Genomic DNA, 21,212 nt, shown 5'->3' on the forward strand with positions numbered 1-21,212 from the left:
TCTTTCCTCCGCTTCCCCCAGGAGGCGCTCTTTCTCAGAAAGGATGTTCCCTCCCCATTTCCGTCTGTAATCTATGGTTTCCTAGCCGGAAGCGGAAGTGCTGAGTTGGCTTGCGGGACGCTCCGGCAGCGGGCGGTGACGTGGAGTCTGGTCCGGTTGTCGCTTCTGCTTCGGGGCGCGGAGGCTGCCAGGCCCGAAGATGCTCACCAAGTTCGAGACTAAGTCGGCCCGCGTCAAAGGTACCCGGGGAGGGGGAGGAGGGCCCGTCTCCTTAGCGTTGCTCAGGTCTACTCGGGAGTAAGCCCTGCTGCTTTGCTCCCAGGTTAGTGCGCGCACGGTCGTAGCCTTACGCTACCGTGTGGAGTGCTCCCCGTTAAGCGGGGCTTGCTTCCGAGTAGACCTGCATGGGATTGCCATTGGGGCAGAGGGTTTTTCCGCCTCGGGGAATCAGTGCGAAAGTAGTGAAGGTTACAAGTGCAACTTTCGTTGTTGGTAGATAACGGGGATGTTGGCACGTTTGTGTGTGTGTGTGTGTGAGAGAGAGAGAGAGAGAGAGAGAAATCACATCTATCAACGTTATATATGTATACACACACATGTATGTATGTCCCGTATATACGTTTATGTGGGTTTGGATAGTGAGTATATTAAAGGGTGTGTACGTGAATGGAGTTACCTGCCAATATATAGCTCTGTTCATGTCCACACACTTTAATATATGCCATAAAACAGGGACTTAAGTTTTCTTCATATATCATTGGGTAATGTAGATCCATATGCGTCTGAAATTTGGGGTCGAGGCAATGTGGCGTAGCTGCTAGACTTTGACAGTTGCCCACCAGAGATGGGGGAGCCTTGGAGTCAGTGTGGTGCAATGGTTAGCGGATTGAACTGTGACCCGGGAGACGGGTTCAAATTCCCACTGGATGTTAAATATTTTGCTGGCTGACTGCATGCAATGTAGACAGCAAAAATAATAGGAACAAATATGTTGTTTGTAAACCATCCTTCCCTCTTTTCCTTCCCAGGGCTGAGCTTTCACCCTAAGCGGCCTTGGATCTTAACAAGTCTGCACAATGGAGTAATCCAGCTCTGGGACTACCGGATGTGTACACTCATTGACAAATTTGATGAACATGATGGTAAGTGGAGCTCCCTTACCACGTTCACATATATGCAGGATCTCTTGCCTGAAAAATGTGGGAGCCTGTGGTGCTTAATTGCTTAGCTTACTGCAAATCATGATGTGAGCAGAAGCATAAATACAAGTGGATCCAATAATCTCAAATAGGCAAGTGGATGTTCGATTGCCTGTATGAAGGTTTTCTGACATGTTTTGCTGCAACACTTCAAAGCAAATTTAACTTAAACCTATATAGGCCTTTGTCTGTCACCTTTTTATATGCAGAGAGACTCATCCTCTGAATTAACTTATTTCCTTTATTCTGTTCCTGTTCATGTTATCCTATGAACTTGGAGCTATATTTGGGGTGGGGGGGAGTGCATATTTGTTTTTAAGTGCTGTGGTGGAATTTTTTTAACAGAAGCTGCAGTATAAAGTTCCAAGGTGGGAGTTCATGAAAATTGGATCTTTCTTGAGTGGGGTTTGCAAGAAACATGGGCTAAAAGTAGTCCCAATTGCAGCCCATTAACCTCACAACCCCCCCCCCCCAGCAGGCTGTTGGATCTCAGTCCCAGGGAAGGGGTATGTGTGTGTAGAGGACAAGAGAGTCACTGTGGGGTCTTGCAGCTGCTGTTGCTGCTAAAGCAACTAAGAGTCGGCTGAAGGAGTAGTATGGTTTGGGGCTATGGAATCCCAGTGTTGAGTCAAGGAATAACTCTTTCTCATTGACAGGAGAAGGTCCTGGGACAGGGAAGGGACTAGGAGAAGAAATCAGAGTAGCCAACTGGAATGGACAAAAATCTTATTACACTCCTGTTTAATAAGTACCAGAAATGGGGAAATATTTACATGGTCTTTTGTATGTATGTGTTTCTAGGCCCTGTCAGAGGGATTGATTTCCACAAACAGCAGCCACTCTTCGTGTCTGGAGGGGACGACTACAAAATTAAGGTAACGAGGATCTCTTCACCCTCTTGCAAAGAAGTCAGCACGTGGAGAAATCTTTCAAAAGCTATTAGCCATGGCAGTGTAATAGTGCCTGCATGGGCAGTGGCAGTATATCTCTGACTGCCAAGTGCTAACGACAACCCCACTTTGGGGCTCCTCAGTGGGATATGACTGACAGCAGGCAGAAGTAGTATGCTGGACTTGATGAGCCCTATAGCCCTTACTCTTACTTTGTTTTCTTTGGAGAGACCCAGGACAGAGCCATAGCTGGGCAGAAGGCTCATTTAGCAGTAGTCTTAGCACAGACGGGTGAATATGTTTAAAGTTGCCAAATGGGATGCTTGTGGAGGAATCTGGAGTGCTCAGCTGTCTGATGTATACACCCTGTCATGTCTGACTTTCAGGTCTGGAATTACAAGCTGCGTCGCTGTCTCTTCACCTTGTTGGGCCACTTGGATTACATCCGCACCACATTCTTCCATCATGTGAGTCCAGCAAGGCGCTCCCAGTCCTGCCTGTTTTGCTTTTTCCTGCCAAGATCCTGTTTTGCTGCTCTACAGGCCGTTAGGTCTGAAGGCCCTAAAACAGCACTGGGGCAGCAGCTCTGCAAAGTATCTTTGCTGCCTTTTTTCATGAAAGCAGCATGTAGCAGAAAGAAAAGAAAGGGATATGTGTCTTTGTTTTTTTTGTTCGTAGGAATACCCTTGGATCCTGAGTGCTTCTGATGATCAAACCATTCGGGTTTGGAACTGGCAGTCCAGAACCTGTGTTTGGTAACCAAAACGTATTTCTTCATTCAGATGTCTTTTGTTTGTGGTTCCCAAGCACTTTTATTGAAAGCAACCCGTCGGCCTCGTATTCTTAGGTGAAATTGGACGATTTATAAAATCATGTTGTCATCATATTATTTATATAGCATTTTCTAAGTGTTCAGAGGATTTCAGGTACACTTTCTCAGAAATGCAGCAGCCTCATAAGGCAGGCATAGTGGTTAGTGTTAGGCTGGAACTGCTCATCTTTGAAACCCACTGGGTGCTTTCTGAGTGTGCTATCTTTCGGGCTAACCTACATTGCAGGATTGTTAGGAGGAGGAGGGAGGGAGGAAATCAATTAACATTTTAAAAATTTGAAGAAGTAAGGGATCAGATAAGCGACTGGTTTCAATACCGTCAATTACTTGAAAGATTTAAGGTGGACAAAAAGAAAGGATTTGCGGCAGAAAATACAAGACTTGAAATGGAGGTCATCAGCTCCAAAACTAAAACTCTGGGAAGTCAAGGAGGAGGCGGTTAGGTCAGCTGTGATTAAATGGGCCCAAGACCTAGGCCATACCATAGAGATGTCCCAATGGGAGAACCTCCGGAAGGTAAATTGGAGGTTCATTGCCTGTTACTCCATAAGGGAAAACCTGCAAAAAATGTTATACCGTTGGTACCTGACACTGCACAAACTCTCCAAGATGTACAAAAACATACCAGGTGTATGTTGGAGATGCGGCAAGACAGGAGGTGCCATGTTTCATATATGGTGGACCTGCAGAAAGGTCAAAGGGTTCTAGAATGACATACACTCAGAACTGAAAATAATGTTAAAGGTAGATTTCCCTAAAAAACCCTGAAGCATTCCTTTTGGGTATTACAGGCATGGACATCCCCAAGGGTATAAGAATTTTTTTTTTTTGTATGCAACCGCGAGGGCACTTATTGCAACATATTGGAAAAATGACAAACTCCCTACCAGAGTTGAATTGTTACTCAAATTGACAGAATATGTGGAATTTGTGGATATTTTCACCCCCTCCCATTGTGAGAATCTCCTGATATGATGTTTTCAGAAAGAAGGGGCGGAAAATGCTCTTCGCTTCTTCCGCTCCTGCCTGAGTCTGTGGGAGTCTGTGTGTTATCTCTGTAGTGATTAGATGGCTTATTGAGAGCTGTAACACTCATGCAAGCCAGTAGCTTTTTAGTTTTAGTTTGCAGTAGCTATTAGAAAATACAGAAGGTATGCTTCACAGCTTTCTTCCGTGTTGTTCATACTCTGCTGAGTTTGGTGCTCACAATGGACAGTTGTGGGTCCAGTGCACTTAGACCTGCTTTCCAGGAGTGAAAGGTCTCTGGAAGTGCTCCAGTTGCCTAGCCTAGTTGGGGCAGATCCAGTTGTTGAGCCCAGTCGTTGGCATTTGCTCAAAGGTGTACTGACAGAACAAGCCAAGAGAGGAGTTCGTTTTAGAATGGGATAATTTCAAAATTTACTTGAAAAATAGCTGTAATCTAAACACAGTAGTTGCCTTTGAATGATTTCTGTAAGTACTGTAATAAGTAAGATGGAATACAATATCGAAATAGAAGAGCGAGACTTTACAAAATAGCAATGATAAATTACAGCAAAAGATTTAATATAAAGGAAAATATGTAGAGGTTGGGAAGTCATACATAGTGGAAACTGTATGTATCCTTTATGATATCTTTATTTGACTGATCGAAATGAAGATGATTATGTATTGTATATACATAGAAAATGAGCGATAAAGCATTTAAAACTGGGAAGGAAAAAAAGGAGGAGGGAGGAGAACTGCATCAGCTACCCCAGACTCCTTGAAGGAACGGTGGGATCAAAATATGCCACCTGAATTATGTGTTTCAGAAACCAACCGATTGTGAACGCAGTATGTTTTAACTGTTTTTAATTCTGAATTTTAAATTCCTGTAACGCCATGGGCCTTGTTGGTAAAGGGCAGGTTATAAATTTAATAATAACACTTAAGAGTTAAAAATAAATAATCAGTAAGCTGAGAGGGAGAAGCATGACTGGAGTGCTCTCCTTTGAATGTGATCCTCCTGGGAATTTGTAGGTGGAAGGTGGATAGCAGATCTCATGTTTCACACCTGCTGCTTGAAGTGAATTTCCTCACTTAGTACATTGCAGATAGCTGGGAGTGTGGAGATCTGGAGAGCCAAGAAATGCTGTTGTTTTTCTGGCCTTGTCAGGAATGGCGCAAAAGGGCAGCTGGCCCCTGACATGCATTCTCAGTCCTTTGCAAGAGGTTTATATTAAAGGGATGGCTCATGAATTTTCTAAATAAATCGCTCCCTGCCGTCTTGTTGAATGAATGACTTTGATCCTGAATACTCAGAGGAACTACTCATAAGTGTTTCCTTCTCTTCCTTGCCTTCTTCCTAGTGTGCTGACTGGACACAACCATTACGTGATGTGCGCTCAGTTTCACCCTTCGGAGGACTTGGTGGTATCAGCCAGCTTGGATCAGACTGTGCGCGTTTGGGATATTTCTGGTGAGCTGCCCAGGTCGAGGGGGCTGTCCAGCAGCAACACTGCGGTCAAAACTGCAGTTGTTGAAAGCGGAGCACAAGAGAGGAGAAGTTGAGCGTAGACCATCCTGGCAGGGCAGAGGAGTAATTAGAGTCCAGCCCTGTTCCTATGGCACCAGCTCTGCTTTGCAGAAGGTGCTGTGAAACCACAGGCAGTCCTGGCACTGTGTTTCCCTCTGTTTTGCTTGATTCCTTTTAATTTTGGGTAGAAACTGCCCACTCTGCACACTTGGCATCAGTTTGTGGCTCCTCAGCTGTTAACAGCAGTTGAGAAGTGCAGGAAACCCCTATGCTGGGTGTAAATGTGCGACTAGCAAATCAGCACTACGTGGAAGGAGCCATGAACCTTGGGGCTCTGCGTGTGATCAGAGTTGTCCAACCAATCAAATACCTCTAGGAAATTCCTCTGCATCTAGCCAGATGCCTCTGAGAAGCCCTCTCCCAACTGCCCTCTTCCACTTTTGATGCCAGCAACTGGGATTCAGTTTAGTTAACATGGCCAGTAGCTGCTGATAGATGTCTCTTTCTTCACTACGGCTGCCGAATCCCTGTTTAAAGACATCTATGGCTGCAGCCCTCACCTCATCTTCCGGCAGCAAATTCCATCAGAGAATTGTGCGTCGTGGTATCAGTTTAACTGGATGCACGATGGAATAATGCTCTTTCCCCAATTTCTGTAGTGCATTGAATCTCATTGGGCCCCAAGTTCTAAGAATCTGTTCTTGATCTGGTGGAAACAGCATCACACAATTTGGGAGTGCGCAGGCCCATATGATGGGCTCCTGGGCCAGAGCAAAGGAGCCAAGGCACCTGGGTGCTCATGGAGGAAGGATCCTGCTCCAGTGAAGCTACAGGCCTTGGGGTCTAGCTCCTGGAAGCCTTCTGGAAAGTGCACTTGTAGAGCAGGTGTGATGAACTTTAGGTGCCCCAGCTGTTGCTGAACTGCAACTTCCATCACCCCTGGCCATTGACAAGGGATTCCTTGCAGGATGCTTAAAGCTAGGGAGAGTCATGCCCTGGTTGCAAAAGAGGGAGCCTGCGGAGGTGGGAGTGTGGAACATGCAAACTGGGGGAAGGACCCCTCCCCTCGTGAGTGCCCAATAGACTTGCCGCTTTCTCGACTGCAGTTTTCAGCTGGGTGGGCTGCTGGAGTTTCGTAGCACACATTCAGACATGACCCAGCTGTGGGGAGGGGAGGGGAGGGGAGAGGATTGCTGCTTCCTGGCTACTGACGAGGAGAGCTTTGTAATCTCTTCTGCCAGCACCCTTGCTGCTACATTCACAGACACTCTCAGCAGGATTCCAAACTGGTTGTTTGGAAGATCCATAAACTTTCCCAACATCTTTACAGATCTGGAAATCTTGAGTTAATTCCCACTGCTGGTTGTCATCCTCTCTCAAAATGCCAGTTAGAGAGCAAAGTGCTGGGATGAAGGGAGTGTCACCTGCACAACAACCGTAGGCCAGAATTGTCCCCATGATGCAGATAGGTCCATAGCTTGTCTTAAATCCACCTAGTGAGCTGGCCGAGCGCAATTGGAACCTGGAATGCCTTTCACTACCTCCCTGTGCTAGTTCTTGTTCCTTACATTTCGACAATGGAAATTTCATTCTGGGTTTATAGTGATTTGTAGCCTCATCCCAAACTCTCCTGATAATTAGTGGGATGTTGTGGATTTGCTGCAATTCTTGGAGAAAACAGACAATCATATCAGCCATATGGGTGGGTTTCCAGGGCAACGTGAGTGCAGGGTCCCCCTTGTTCCTGCTGAGAGAGTGTGTGAAAGGAGCCAGTTTGGGTCTGGATTCTGGTTGCTGTATTAAAATGCATGAAAAGCTGCGTTGGAACTGAAGTTTCCCTGCTCTTGATACTAACAATAACCTGTCGGCGGGTTTTCTGAAATGACTCCCTTTTTTCCTTCCTGCACCCTTTTAATCCAGGTGGAAGCTGAGCCTTGACATGAATGGCAGAAAGGGAGGGCTTAACAAGAGTTAATGTTGCACAGCAATTTCCTAACCGTTCCTTGCCAGGGGCACTCTTTCTTCTTAAAAGGTTGAGCCTTGTTGAGGTTCCAGGCAGCAAAAGGCTGGGCTGGGGTGGGGAGTTTTGGAAAAGCTCTAGAAGCATGATAGTGCTAGACTTCCTAATATGTTGGGAGTGCTGTGAGCTGCGTCCAGGGTGGTCTAATGCTCCAAGGGTGATGCTTGTTCTTCAGTTCTTGCCTGAGCTTTCAGAATCCCCTTTAACCGTACCCAACTACCCGGGAGCCAGACAGTGCCTTCGCATGACCAGGCTGTCTAACTGCTCTGCAGACCACATTAATCCCCACAGCTCCTGTACATCTGTCTGCCTCTCTCTCACACAAACACCTCACTCTCTCTCCCACAGCATTAAATAGCTGGTTCATTCTGTGAGTGTCCTCCTTTCCCTCTGGATTTGTGTAGCTTCTCCAAAAATTTTCCATATGTTGTTCAGTTCCTTTGCCACCTCCTTGAAGCCCCAGATGTTTCAGTATCTCCTGGATCAGGCGTGCAGGTGGTTCCTTCCACTCTCGACTCAAGGAGGCTCCTGTCTGAGCCTAGACCTTCCTGGATCTCAGCCCATTGCATCAGGTTCCTTGTTGAAAGTGCCCGCCTGGTTATGTGAACTTGATAGCTTTTAACAGCCAAATCTGTATTTCAAATAAGAGGCCAGAATGCTTCAGATCCAATATACTAGGTACCAATTAACTTTTTTTTCCATTTCTCTTTGGCCTTCAACCAAGTAACTCAGCAGCGGCAGCATTCCCTAGCCTGGTGATTTTTGGCTTCCTGATTGCAAAGAAATGTAGAAATCGCTTCCAGCTGTGCATTGTTCTAGTAGATGTCCGTAGGGAATGAAAATAACCTGTGGTCCCTTTTCTCTCTGTTCCATTTCACCCGCTTATGTCTTCCATTTATATAAACAGCCTGTCTCTGAATTTTGCAGCATCCTCTCACTAACCTCATGTTCTGCCCCTGCTCTCTTCACTCTCACCTTTCGTGAAGGCCTGAGGAAGAAGAACCTCTCCCCAGGAGCCGTGGAGTCGGACGTTAGGGGAATCACTGGAGTAGATCTTTTTGGCACCACTGATGCAGTGGTGAAGCACGTCCTTGAGGTACTCCTGGCTTGGGCAGGGGGTGGATGGGGGAGGCGCCTTTGCATATCTGCTATTTTAAACTGCTCAGAACACAAGCAGCTGTTGGCAGGGACTTTGGACCCTACCCTGAGTAATTCTGCAACAAGGAGCAGCAAGACCTGCAACCTCCAGAGCTGGATTGCAAGAAAGATCCTTGCTTCAGGGATCAAGCCTATTGCAAACCATTGTTTACATGGTGCCACCCATGTGCAAAGTATTAAGAGCATAGCACCCTGCCCTGAGAAGCGTGTGGTCTAAAATTCAGCTCTGGGGAAGAAGAAGCGGAATGGGAGATGAAGTAGGGAGCAGGCAGGGGGAAGAGTTCGCGTCTGTTGCAGTTCTTGGACTTAATAATTTGGATACTGAAAGGTTATGGCAAAGGCTTTGGGGGGAAAGCAGAGTAGGTGTTTGAAGGAAGGATTTGAAGTAAGTTAGAGAGGTGGCCTCAAAGGGGTGTTCTGGAAGGTGGTTCTGGACATATAAGAGGAGGCAAGGGTGAAAGGGCAGGGAAGTTTGAGGGAGTAAGAAAGAAATCTTGGGTTGGTCAAGTGTGGGTGGAGTTGGACAAGCGAAACTCTAGGTGGGGAAATAACAGGGTCTTAGGATGGAGAAGTGGAGAGCTTTGAAGATAAGGAGCTCACCGTGGATTGGGCAAGACGCAAAACCCAGTACATGGAGTCGAGGGCATTATGTGGTCCATGAAAAGATGGATCGTTTTGATGGCTGAATTCTGGGTAAAGAGGTGAGAGGGCTCAGGCGTGACTGCAGAAGACCAGGGAGGAGGCAGTTGCCGTCGTTCCCTCTCCCCTTGGCCCAGATTGTAAAGCAGAGTTTTTGCTGAGGGTGGAGCAGAGAGGCAGGGCCATATTAGCCCCTTCTGACTGTAGGGATGGAGTGGGTCCCTTTGGATTAGCAGGCAGGGGGCGGCAGCTACAGCAACTCTGCTCCTCACATCCCATTGACTGGCACGTCTGGCCACTGTATGTTGCCACTTCCCAAAATGGCAGCCTCAGCCTGAGATTAGTTCCCTTCTTCTCATAGGGGCACGACCGTGGTGTGAACTGGGCCGCTTTCCACCCCACCATGCCCCTAATAGTTTCGGGGGCTGATGATCGGCAAGTCAAGATCTGGCGGATGAATGGTAAGCGCCGTCCTCTTCCTTCCTCCCTCCACGGAGCCAGGTTGCAAGAGCAAGGACCAGCCGCACACTCTGCTAGGCTGGCTGGGCACTTAAGAGAAGGAACCTTGGCTGCAGGGTGGGAACCTGATCCAGCATTGATAGCTGTTTAGAAATGAGCCCAGCACTGGAAGGAATTGCTTCTCTGGTAGGTTAGGGGAAGAAAGCGGGCAAACTTGTGCCAAGCTGCAGTAGAAGATTGCAGAAGCCTTAGGAATCCCTTGCCGGCCCAGTTCAAAAGTCCATCTGGCTTGAGCTTCCTTGGGAGGCAGGCAAGCAGAGCCTGGAAGTCATGGCCTTTGGTTGTTATCCTTCTGCCAGAAGGCCAAGGCCTTTGGAAACTAAGTTGCAGGCACTGTTGACCACTGGGCTGCCACTGGGGCAAACTGTGTTTTAATTGCTGGCTCCAAATGTGTTCTGCATTTTAACCATTAACTGCATTTTAGCTTTTAACTCATTTGTGCTCATGACTTATTTTGTAATGTTGTTTTTAATTGTTGTAAGCCACCTTTAATCCCAGCTTGGGAGAAAGGTGGGATATAAATGTGTTAAAAGGGTAAAAACAATTAGCACCTCAAAAGGCTGGGCGCCAGAACTGCTCTAGGCAACTATCAGGACCAATTCCCTGTGTAGGACCTTGTAGAGTTGCTCTACAAGCTTAAGGGAAGGGTCCCAATTCCCTGACCTTTCTGCCAAGGAAGTGGTTTGTGATCACCAGCCTTCTTATCCTTAGAGTCGAAAGCTTGGGAGGTAGACACCTGCCGCGGACATTACAACAACGTCTCTTGCGCCGTTTTTCACCCCCGCCAGGAACTCATCCTCAGCAACTCTGAGGACAAGAGCATCCGTGTCTGGGATATGTCTAAGCGGTAAGTGCACCATCCTGCCTGCCCTTCCTGATCTCGGGATATTGGGCCCTGTACTATTTGAAAGAATACGCTCTGGAATGCCGAGTGCCTGGCTCAAATACACAGGAAGCTGCCTTATAGAAAGTCAGGCTATTGGTCCATCTAATCAATTTTGTCTGCAGTGGCTCCCCACAGTTTAAGCAGGGAGCTTTTCCCCAGCCCTGTCTGGAGAGGCCATTGGGAATTGAACCCTGGGGCCTCCTGCTCACAAAGCAGAAGCTCTGCCACTGACCTCGACCTCCCGCTGCATGATGAAGGGATCCAAAACTCAGGGCCACCAGATCTTGGGGTCAGGTGAGGAGGGAGTGTTAGTAAACTTTTGGAAGGTGTTGGCCACATTTAGTCTGCAGGCCAGAGTTTCCCTACCCCTCTGTTAGGAAAATAGCTGCTTTGAGGCTATCAATTGAATAAACCAGTCCAGTTGTTTTGTGTTAATTAGTCTGCCTCTGCTTTTCATTCTCCCCTTCCCAGCACGGGAGTCCAGACTTTCCGCAGGGATCACGACCGCTTTTGGGTTTTGGCAGCTCACCCCAACCTCAACCTCTTTGCTGCAGGTAATGGGATCTGTTATTGAAGACACTCTGGATTTGATTATGAGTTTTCACTAGATGCCAAAAAAGGATCTCCGTCACCCAAAAGGCAAACAGATTTATGGTGGCACCTGCTTTTGTGATTTCAAGCCCATGTCGTGGCATGCACAAAATGGTCTCTGCAGTTGGCAGATATAATCACGTACAGTATAATTTTAAAGAAAATGGGGTCAAAATGTCAAGAAGTGCAGAGGATCAGTTCATGGAAAGCAGTTCATGTATCTAACAAGTTGGCAGTGTCCAGTCCAGGGGTGGGGGAATCTTTTGCTCCAGGGGCCAGATCTTTTATCAAGCTTGGCCTCACAGGCCAAATTTGACAGGTGGGTGGGGCTTATGATCTGTCAGTCACATTCCATTATTACAACATCTCATGATTGACGTATGAGTGGGGTCACCCAGCCAACTGCATCCCTCTTGTGGCTTTGCTGGTCTTCCCATGCTTTAAACCCAATGTCAGAGGTTTAAAAGAGGAACACAGGGATACCTGGAAAGTGCCTTTTGAAGCATCTTGCACCTTCTCTTTTAAAGGTGCTTTAATATGCCTTTGCTTGCAAAACAGTCAGGTGTTCCAATGAATACGCTTAACCTGGCTGCGTTGGTCTTTGGAGAGAATAAGCAGCTGTAGAATCTTGATCTGGAACATGCTCTCATTCCCGATTGGGCCCTGGTACTGGATTTCCTGTCGAAAAGCTCTCCCTTCTGACTGCACATTACCTGCATAGCTTCCACTCTCTGCAAACAGCATCCGGGGGGTGGGGTCAATTAGCAAGGCAAATTTTCAGGCGGAAACCTGCATGGGCACCTAATCTGGATTGGGTCCCTGCAGCTGCTTTGTTTTTGTTGTGCTGTTGTTGCAAAACAAAACAAAAATAAATTACCGACAGGCACTAATAAAAGAAACATTCATCCTGGCACTAAGCTCCCAAGATAGCCAGGTTTTCAGCAGGTGCCAAAAGCTTGACATTCCTGCCTTGGATGGGGAAGAGGTCGAAGGTGCAGGGCCACCACTGAGACAATAGCTGCAGGGGCTTCTCCTAGCCCCACCTTGAGATGCCATAGGGAAGAGCGTCTGCCTTGCAAGCGGAAGGTCACCAGATCCAATCCCTGGCACCTTCAGCTAGGCTTGGGTCAGTCTCCTGCCTAGAATTCTGTAGACCCACTGCCAGGCATTGCAGACAATACTGAGCTAGAGTCTGGCTTGGTACGGTGGTACCTCGGGTTACAGATGCTTCAGGTTATAGACTCTGCTAACCCAGAAATAGTACCTCAGGTTAAGAACTTCAGGATGAGAACAGAAATCACGCGGTGGCAGCAGGAGGCCCCATTAGCTAAAGTGGTACTTCAGGTTGAACAGTTTCATGTTAAGAACAGACCTCCGGAATGAATTAAGTTCTTAACCCGAGGTACCACTGTATAAAGTATAATCTGTTTCTGCAGCAGGGATTGAACCTCTGACCTTCCGTGTACATGGCAGGTGCTTCATCCTTGAGCTGCGACCCTTCAGCCTGGAGGGCACGCTATTTTGCCTATCCCCCCCCTCCCCCGCTTGTAGCATTGGCTGCAGAAGTCTTAACACGGCTGCCTCTCTCTCCGGTCTCCAGGACACGATGGCGGCATGATTGTCTTCAAGCTGGAGCGCGAGCGACCGGCATACGCTGTGCATGGCAACATGCTCTACTACGTGAAGGACCGCTTCCTGCGACAGCTGGACTTCAACAGCTCCAAAGATGTTGCCGTAATGCAGCTGAGAAGGTGAGGAGGTCCTCTTGCGCTCGATGTCTTCCACCTCTGTTGCTAGGTGGTTGTTTTGTGCCAGTGTGGTGTAGTGGTTAAGAATGGTAGACTCGTAATCTGGGGAACCGGGTTCACGTCTCCACACCTCCACATGCAGCTGCTGGGTGACCTTGGGCCAGTCACACTTCTCTGAAGTCTCTCAGCCTCACTCACCTCGCAGAGTGTTTGTTGTGGGGGAGGAAGGGAAAGGAGAATGTTAGCCGCTCTGAGACTCCTTTGGGTAGTGATAAAGCAGGATATCAAATCCAAATTCTTTTTCTTCTTGGGGGGGTGGGGAGAGGCGGCATGCGCTGCTTGTGCACAAGAAGACCATAAGAGCCTGCTGGATCACGCCAGTGGCCCATCGAGTCCAGCATCCTGTTCTCTCAGTGGCCAACGAGAGCATTCTCTCTCACTGTGGTTACCAGCTCTGTTGTTCAGAAGCATTACTGCCTCCCAACCCTAGAAGCAGACAACCAGCAGAGCACCTTGCAACCCAGGACCTTTTTTTTTGAGGGGGGGGTGTCATGGGGGTCCTTTCCTTCTGAGTCAGTGGCTGCTGCTTGAAGCCAGAGCTGTGACACAGGCCAGCTACTATTTGTGTTCTCCCTGCTTTCCTCATTTGTTACTTTCCTCCTTCTCAGTGGCTCCAAGTTCCCTGTGTTCAACATGTCCTACAACCCTGCGGAGAATGCCGTCCTCCTCTGCACGGTAAGCTGAAGCTAACCTGGGGCTCCGCAAGCCCTGTTGGGTGACTTCATCGCCCTTTGCTAAGAGGTTTGGGGGCTCGTTTTGAGGCCTTGCCACTTGTGGGGCTCAGTCCCGCAGGGGCGATGTGCATGTCCACCTTTTCAGAAAGTAGAGGAACAGGGCGGTTGCCCAAGGAACCTTCTACTTACCTTGGACAAAAGAGGCCCTTCCAGTCCAGTATCCTTACTTCCCACAGTAACCAACCAGATACCTCCAGGGAGGCAAAAAACCCCAGAACCCTGCCCCCCCAGCTTCTATTTGCAGATTTGGATCCTCCAGATTCAGAAGTAGTCTATTGCCTTTGTGGCTTAATGCCCATGGATAGATCTTCACTTCCATGACTTTGCCTAATTCTAGATTACTAAATCTGGATTACTGCAGTGCGCTCTATGTGGGGCTTCCCCTGGGCTTGACCTGCAGGCTAGTCCTGAATGGTGGAGCGCAATTGCCAAGCAAAAGAAACAAGCACAAACAGTTGAAAGAAATCCTAGTCCCAAGAGAGCTGGACTGACGTGTAGAATTCTTCCTCTCTCCACAGAGAGCCAGTAATCTGGAGAACAGCACCTACGACCTGTACACCATTCCTAAGGATGCTGATTCCCAGAATCCTGATGGTGAGCTTTGCATCTGTTCCTCCCTGCCTCCACCGCCTTCCCCCACCCTCCGAAAATCACAACTGGGTTCCTTCTCCACCATTCCTGCAGAGCCCACATGCTCTTGGCAGGTTCTTTTGACTTGAAAAATTCATGTTTGTCCCCCTCGCTTTTACAGTTGCAAATATATTTTTTATAAATCAGTTATTAGAAACTATCCATCCTGCCTCTCTGCCCAGCAGGCCTCCTCACTGGCTTGCTTGTCGTGATGGATCTCCTAGCAAAGCAGCTCCATCCCAGGCAGGCGCCTCTGCTTCCAAAGTAGCTGTACAAGTGCCCAGTGCTCGTTCTCTCCCTCTTGGCCAATTCCAGACCAGGCGTGTAATCTGCCCATCAAAATGTGCCGCTGGAAGTTCTTCCTTCCAAGTGCCTCTCGTTCCACTTGGGAGTTGAAGTTCCAGCTGGGTCTCCCCTGCCTCTGACGTCACGGCAGTAAAAGCTCCCGGAGTGAGTTCCAGTGATGCATGAGCCAGGCCAACCTCCCGCATTAGCCGATTTATGGGCTCTGTGTGGCTGCCAGATGCCATTTGCTATAAAGGCGATGTTACCTCCCCTCGTTCCGAGACACAGAAACTCTGCTAGTTACGTTCCAGCCTTGCTGTGAGCTGGGCTCCTCCTGGCACCCAGAACTTGGGGATGCTTTCGTTTCTCGCTCTGATATCATTCAATGTTGGTAGCTCTTGCAAGCAAATATTTGGGCCGCCCCGTTTCCTCACCATTTTCATAGCGGCAAGAGTGTTAAAGCTCTTCTTTTCACTTTGTGTGATGGCAAAAAGAGGAAAACTTGTTTCCTACTGTGCTTTCCAAACATGAAGGTAGTACTGGTACGTTCTTGTGGCCTTTCCATTTTTGATTATGTGCATTACCACCAAAAACATCAAGTGGGGAACTGTTAGATAATTTGCAGTTATTCGCAGAGTAACCATGCAAAGAGGGCCCGGTATACTTATCCCCCGTATAACTGACGGAATGGTATACCTGAAGAGGCATCTCCACCCCCATCGTTCAGCCTGGACACTGAGGTCCAGCTCCAAGGGTCTTCTGGAGGTTCCCTCACTGAGAGAAATGAAGTTACAGGGAAGCAGGCAGAGGGCCTTCTTGGTAGTGGCATCCTCCCTGTGGAATGCCCTTCCATCAGATGTCAAGGTTTTGAAGACACCTGAAGGCAGCCCTGTATCAGGAAGTCTTTACCGTTTGGTGTTTTATTATGTTTTTATATTTGTTGGATCTCCCCAGAATGGCTGGGGCAACAACAACAAAACAACAACAAAACAACAACAATGGGGGTAGGAAGACTCAGGCAGCTAGCCTAAAAGACTGCTGAGTGAGGAGAGAGCTGAGCTTGGGACATCCTGGTCTGTTTTAATGACTACACTTGATAATGTTGAGAAGGTGCAGTTCCCAGTGTGTTGGGGGGGTTTTTTTGTCATCTGCACTAGGGAAGGCCTTCCAGGTGTTATTGGGCTCCAGCTGCCATCAAGCCCACCCAGCCTGGTCAATGTTCAGAGGTGACGGAAGTCATAGTTCAGGAACATCTGGAGGGCCAGTAGCTCCACACCCCTGATGTACATGGCTGTTGATGCAAAAAATGTTACTTTTGTTTATTTTATTTATATACCGTATTTTTCACTCTATAAGACGCACCTGACCATAAGGCGCACCTAGTTTTTAGAGGAGGAAAGCAAGAAAAGCCAGCAAGGGCCACAGACATTCTCACTTGGCGCGGCTCTTTAGAGATTGAGCGGCTCTTGCTGGCTTTTCCGGGAGGTGGGAGAAGGGACTGACAGGCAGCCCTCTGTCCCTTCTCCCACCTCCCTGAAAAGCCAGAGCAAGCTGCGCAGCTATCTCTGAAGCCAGCACAGAAAGAGGGAGAGCTGCGCAGCGCCTCTTGTTGTGCTGCCTTCCCAGTGAAGCAGAATCCGTAAGGGCTCCCTTCCCTCCCTCCTCCTGCTTTGCTGGGAAGGCAGCACAACAAGAGGTGCTGCGCAGCTCTCCCTCTTGCTGTGCTGGCTTCAGAGATAGCTGCGCAGCCTGCATTTGTTCCGTAAGACGCACACACATTTCCCCTTACTTTTTAGGTGGAAAAAAGTGTGTTTTATGGAGCGAAAAATACGGTACTGCCCTTTGGCTGCAGGAAGCGCTGAGCCCTGAGTCTTTGTTGGCCTCGCCTGCACGTCTGAAGCGGCCCAGATGCCTCACTCTGTACAGTTCTCTCCCGGAGAGACTTCTTCTCTTGACACTCGTTGCTTTGTGCTTCAGTGCGAGGCAACAGCTGCTGGAAGCAGAGGCAAGGGAGGGGCCTGTGTTGGCTACAGGACCCTCGGCGCTTGCTTTGTTTGGCTGCAGAGGCATAGCTCATTAGCGTGACATAGTGGCGTGTCAGCCGGGATGGCTGCTTCCTCCTTTGCCAGCCAGTCGTGGCGCCGGTTCCCCCAGCAACTGCTTGGCTCCTCCAGTGGGCCACTTTGAGAATCCAAAAGTATGTATCAGAGGCAGAGAGGAGGAGGGCCTGGATCTTACATGTAGCCTGAGGTTAAATGGGCGTCGGGGTGGGTGGGTGGATGGGGGAGAGCAGCTGATCCGCAGGAGCAGAGCTGGAGCAGAGCCAGCACTATATGACTTAATGCCTGTCATTTATTATTCCACCCCACCCCCAGCTCCTGAAGGGAAACGCTCCTCTGGGCTGACAGCTGTGTGGGTAGCTCGGAACCGCTTTGCTGTCTTGGATCGGATGCACTCGGTGAGTGGGGAGAGCCACGTAGCTCAGCGGCAGGACATCTGCCTGGCATGCAGAAGGTCTGAGGTTCATTCCCCAGTGGCATCGGCTGGGAGGGACTCCCTTTCTGAAACCCTGGAGAGCTGCTGCCAGTCAGTGTTGATAAAATACTGAGCTAGGTGGACTGAGGGTCTGATTCGGCATAAACCTCATATGAAACGCTCTGCCTGTCCCATTAAGCCTTGCTTTCCTTCCCATGAGCCTCGGCTTCTCCTGCCTGAGCTTGGAACTTCCACAAGTTTCATGGAATCCTGATAGAGAAACGTTGATTTAGGAAGAGAGGAGGAAGTCTTCTGAGAAGAAAACTAAAGCACAGGAAATTATTATTATTATTATTATTATTATTATTATTATTATTATTATTATTATTATTACAATGAATTCATTAGTCACTTTCTAAGCCATTGTTTCAAGATAATTTTACATGTAAGATGATTAAAAACAGTTAAAAACACGAAGAGATCAAATATATTTAACGCAAGGGGGAAGTCCTAACACGTGGGCACTCGTGGTAGAGACTCATTCATCAAGCTGGGAAATCCTGTCGGAACAGAAATGCTCTTTCTGGAAGGTGCAGTTATTCCCTGACAGGAACGCTATTCTCCGTGTTGCATATGGTGAGCCTGAGAGAATTTATGGCTTGGCCAAGTCCCCTGAGGCAATTCATGTCAGCCGAGATTCAAACGGAGCGTTCCGCTTCACAGCTTAGTCTCAGCCACTACACTGCACTGCTGCTCTCTGTTTCTTTCTCTCTCTCTCTCCCCTGCCACGCTCTTGATTGTGAGCTACCCCTGCAAGCCATTGTCAGGTTATGTGGCAGATTAAAATGAGAAGGGACAAGGCAACACTGAGAAGCAAGCAAAGGTGCTGAGCAGCTCTGTGCTCTGTGTGAGGTCCTGAGGCAGCGACGAGTCTTGCTCTTCCGGATTTCACTTTCGTGTGCCTGATTTCTCTCTTCCCTCCTCTCCCTGATTTTTGCGGTCTCTTGCCTGCCTGCTTGAAATGGCAGATTTTGATCAAGAACCTGAAAAATGAGATCACCAAGAAGGTCCAGGTTCCCAACTGTGATGAGATTTTCTATGCTGGGACTGGGAACCTGCTGCTGAGAGACGCTGATTCCATCACCCTCTTTGATGTGCAGCAGAAACGGTAAGAACCTTCAGCAGCAGGTGACCTCTGACCTGGGGTGGTGATGGTGGAGTCCATCAGACAAACTCCAGGTGGGCAACGACCTTTACCAGCTTTGTCACTTTGATATGGAAGTCCAAGGCTGTAATTGTAGAACCCTCTGATTTCCTTCTCTCTGGATGGGGGAGTAGAAACACCTGGCCGGATTTGGCCCAGAGGCTTCTAGTTGCTGATCCTTACCCAACACTTGCAGATTTTTTCTGTGAGCACCTTTCAGCTGCCAGGTTTCCTTAAGATACCACAGATAACGTGCATATTGTAGGGTGTTCTTGGCCACCAGGGATTCCCAGAGAGCTGCCCTAGAGAAAGGAGAAGAGCTGGTTTCTGTGGGCCAGTTGAGGCAGATTCAGCATAAGTCTCACGTGGTCCGTAGGCCAAAGCCTTTTTCTGCCCATGGTACTACCTCCCTACCCCCACCCCTCCGCCAACTGATTGCTGCTTCTCCTGCGTTCGAATAGTGGGCAAATGGGGGAGAAGGGAAGGTGGCGTGTCCTGGTGTGACTTCATGGACTGGGGGGGCTGCTCCCTTCCTGCAGGACTCTGGCCTCTGTCAAGATCTCCAAGGTGAAGTACGTCATCTGGTCGGCTGACATGTCCCACGTGGCTCTCCTGGCAAAGCACGGTAAGAAGAGGCCTCACAGGTGTCTTGACAGCAAGGCCCAAGGCTTTCGTAGCAGTGATTTTTGTATTCTGGGTTGCTCCATTTTGCAGCTTCCTCATCTTCCCCCAATGCTTTGCTTTTGACTGTAAGCTACTTTTTTAAATTATTCTTCTCTTCTCTTTGTGTGTGTGTGTGTGTGTGTGTGTGTGTGTGGCAGAGGGGAGTTAAAGTGCCATACATAACTTTAGGGCTGGATGGTGCATTCATTTAAGGCTCTTTCCCCACAAGTTTACATGTTGGGTTTTCTCTTAATCACTGTAGTTTCAAATGGGTTTGCTGGTAGGCCAGCAGATCCGCACCCTTTTTTTGGACTTTTTTTTTTTTGGTGGCAGGTCCTCCTTGAATCACCTGGTCCTTTCTTCCTCACATTAGGGTAAAGGACAGAGGGACAGCCTGAAGAGGAAGCCAAGAGAAATGGTTTCCTCCCCACTCCCCCTAGTTGAAAGCTGTGGTGCAAAATGTGCCTTATCGCAGAAAATCACGTTGGCATCCTTCTGTTCTTTGTTAGTTACCCATGTTGCTTTAAGGGGTGGGAGGAAAGAATGAATGGGGTCCCTGCCCTGAAGAGCTTGCAAAGGCAAGCCTTGACTGAGTGAAGAGAAGAGCCATTAACAGGAATGCTCCCCATTTGCCTCCTTTTCCTTCCACCAAGGAGCTCACTGCTGCAGATATGGGAATCTCCATCTCTCTACTCCAAAGCAACCTTTGGAGATAGGTTAGACTGAGAGAGACTGGCTGCCCCACACCTGCCCCCCGAGCTTCACGGCTGAATGGGGATTTGAATCAGGACCTCCCAGCCTAGGCACTACACTGTCCCAATTCCCTGTACTTTGGATTTGTTTCAGTTGGGGTTACTTAGGAGTAAGCCCTCTTGAGCATGACATCTCTCCTCTGCTCTGCCTCTCCAGCCATCATGATTTGCAACAGGAAGCTGGAGTCGCTTTGTAACATCCATGAGAACATCCGGGTCAAGAGCGGCGCCTGGGACGAGAGCGGGGTCTTCATCTACACCACAAGCAACCACATCAAATATGCCGTCACCACTGGGTAAGCAGGCAGCGTGAATGGACTGCAGTGTCCAGCAGAATATCAATGATCAAGATGATGGTGCTTCCAAAAATGCTATCCAGGATGGTTGTAAATAAAAGTGGCACTGATTTTTACTTTGATCACTGCCCTCTGAGGCATAAGCCAAAGCAACTCCTCCTCCTCCTGAAGTTGCTTTTGGGCCTGCTTTTTCAGCAGCCATACCTGTGTTTTGAAGATACATGAATTAGCACTGTGAAGACAGGGAAAGCCTGATATGCTCATTAACAACAACAGCAACAGCAACACAAGCTTCCCAGGGAAAAAGTACTCTGCATCATAGCTGCAAAACAGGAGTTCTCTCAAGGCTCTAAAAAGCTGGTGTGCAGCCAGTCCCCAGTAGGATTTAGTAACGGCATTAAAATCCTTGTTAGCACCTGGTCTTGAGAGGAAGCCTGCACTTGCTTTTTAAAGAGAGACATGCATGCAGTTTGTTAAGCCATGGCTTGTTAGATCATCTGAGCCTTCTCCGGTGGTATGTTTACTGCCCAACAGACCATGATCTGGAGCCATGGTTTGTTGTTGGCTTGTAAACCTTGATTTGTTTTAACCGTGGCGTGGTGTTAAGTGTGACTCAACAGCTACTAGCCATAATGGCTGTGCTCTGCCTCTATAGTCAGGGGCAGTAGTGCTTCTGAAGACCAGTTGCTGGGAACAGTTACAGGAGAGGAGTGTGCTCTTGTGCTCAGATCCTGCTTGAAAGTCTCCCCACGGGCATCCAGCAGGCTCTTCTTGCGCTCTTATAAACAAAGCTGACCTGAGTGAACAGAAATGACAGAGACCAAGATCTGAAAGGAGCTTGCCAAGGAGGATGGCTCATGGGTGTAAAGATCATGGAGTTCGAGTACCCTTCCTCTCCCTTTCCAGTCCCTAGTACAGTGGTACCTCAGGTTACATACGCTTCAGGTTACATACGCTTCAGGTTACAGACTCCGCTAACCCAGAAATAGTGCTTCAGGTTAAGAACTTTGCTTCAGGATGAGAACAGAAATCGTGCTCCGGCGGCACAGCAGTAGCAGGAGGCCCCATTAGCTAAAGTGGTGCTTCAGGTTAAGAACAGTTTCAGGTTAAGAACAGACCTCCGGAACGAATTAA

The 21,212-nt window shown here is 48.5% G+C and overlaps 1 protein-coding gene across 1 annotated transcript in view; it reads left to right on the plus strand.

Annotated features, from left to right (window-relative positions):
• The first annotated feature begins 81 nt into the window (after positions 1-81).
• Positions 82-21,212, plus strand: part of COPA (coat protein complex I subunit alpha) — a 35,286-nt gene continuing 14,155 nt past the window's right edge. Inside the window, exons 1-17 of the mRNA XM_028710285.2 lie at positions 82-239; positions 1,029-1,142; positions 2,001-2,074; positions 2,476-2,556; positions 2,768-2,844; positions 5,252-5,361; positions 8,425-8,534; positions 9,597-9,696; positions 10,466-10,601; positions 11,112-11,194; positions 12,832-12,982; positions 13,648-13,714; positions 14,292-14,367; positions 17,064-17,146; positions 18,192-18,331; positions 18,907-18,992; positions 19,940-20,078. Coding sequence (XP_028566118.2) covers positions 200-239; positions 1,029-1,142; positions 2,001-2,074; positions 2,476-2,556; positions 2,768-2,844; positions 5,252-5,361; positions 8,425-8,534; positions 9,597-9,696; positions 10,466-10,601; positions 11,112-11,194; positions 12,832-12,982; positions 13,648-13,714; positions 14,292-14,367; positions 17,064-17,146; positions 18,192-18,331; positions 18,907-18,992; positions 19,940-20,078 — 1,667 coding nt within the window. The 5' untranslated portion in view covers positions 82-199. The remainder of the gene's footprint in view (positions 240-1,028; positions 1,143-2,000; positions 2,075-2,475; positions 2,557-2,767; positions 2,845-5,251; positions 5,362-8,424; positions 8,535-9,596; positions 9,697-10,465; positions 10,602-11,111; positions 11,195-12,831; positions 12,983-13,647; positions 13,715-14,291; positions 14,368-17,063; positions 17,147-18,191; positions 18,332-18,906; positions 18,993-19,939; positions 20,079-21,212) is intronic.

This window comes from Podarcis muralis, chromosome 16, assembly GCF_964188315.1.
Source record: "Podarcis muralis chromosome 16, rPodMur119.hap1.1, whole genome shotgun sequence".
Taxonomy (NCBI): domain Eukaryota; kingdom Metazoa; phylum Chordata; class Lepidosauria; order Squamata; family Lacertidae; genus Podarcis; species Podarcis muralis.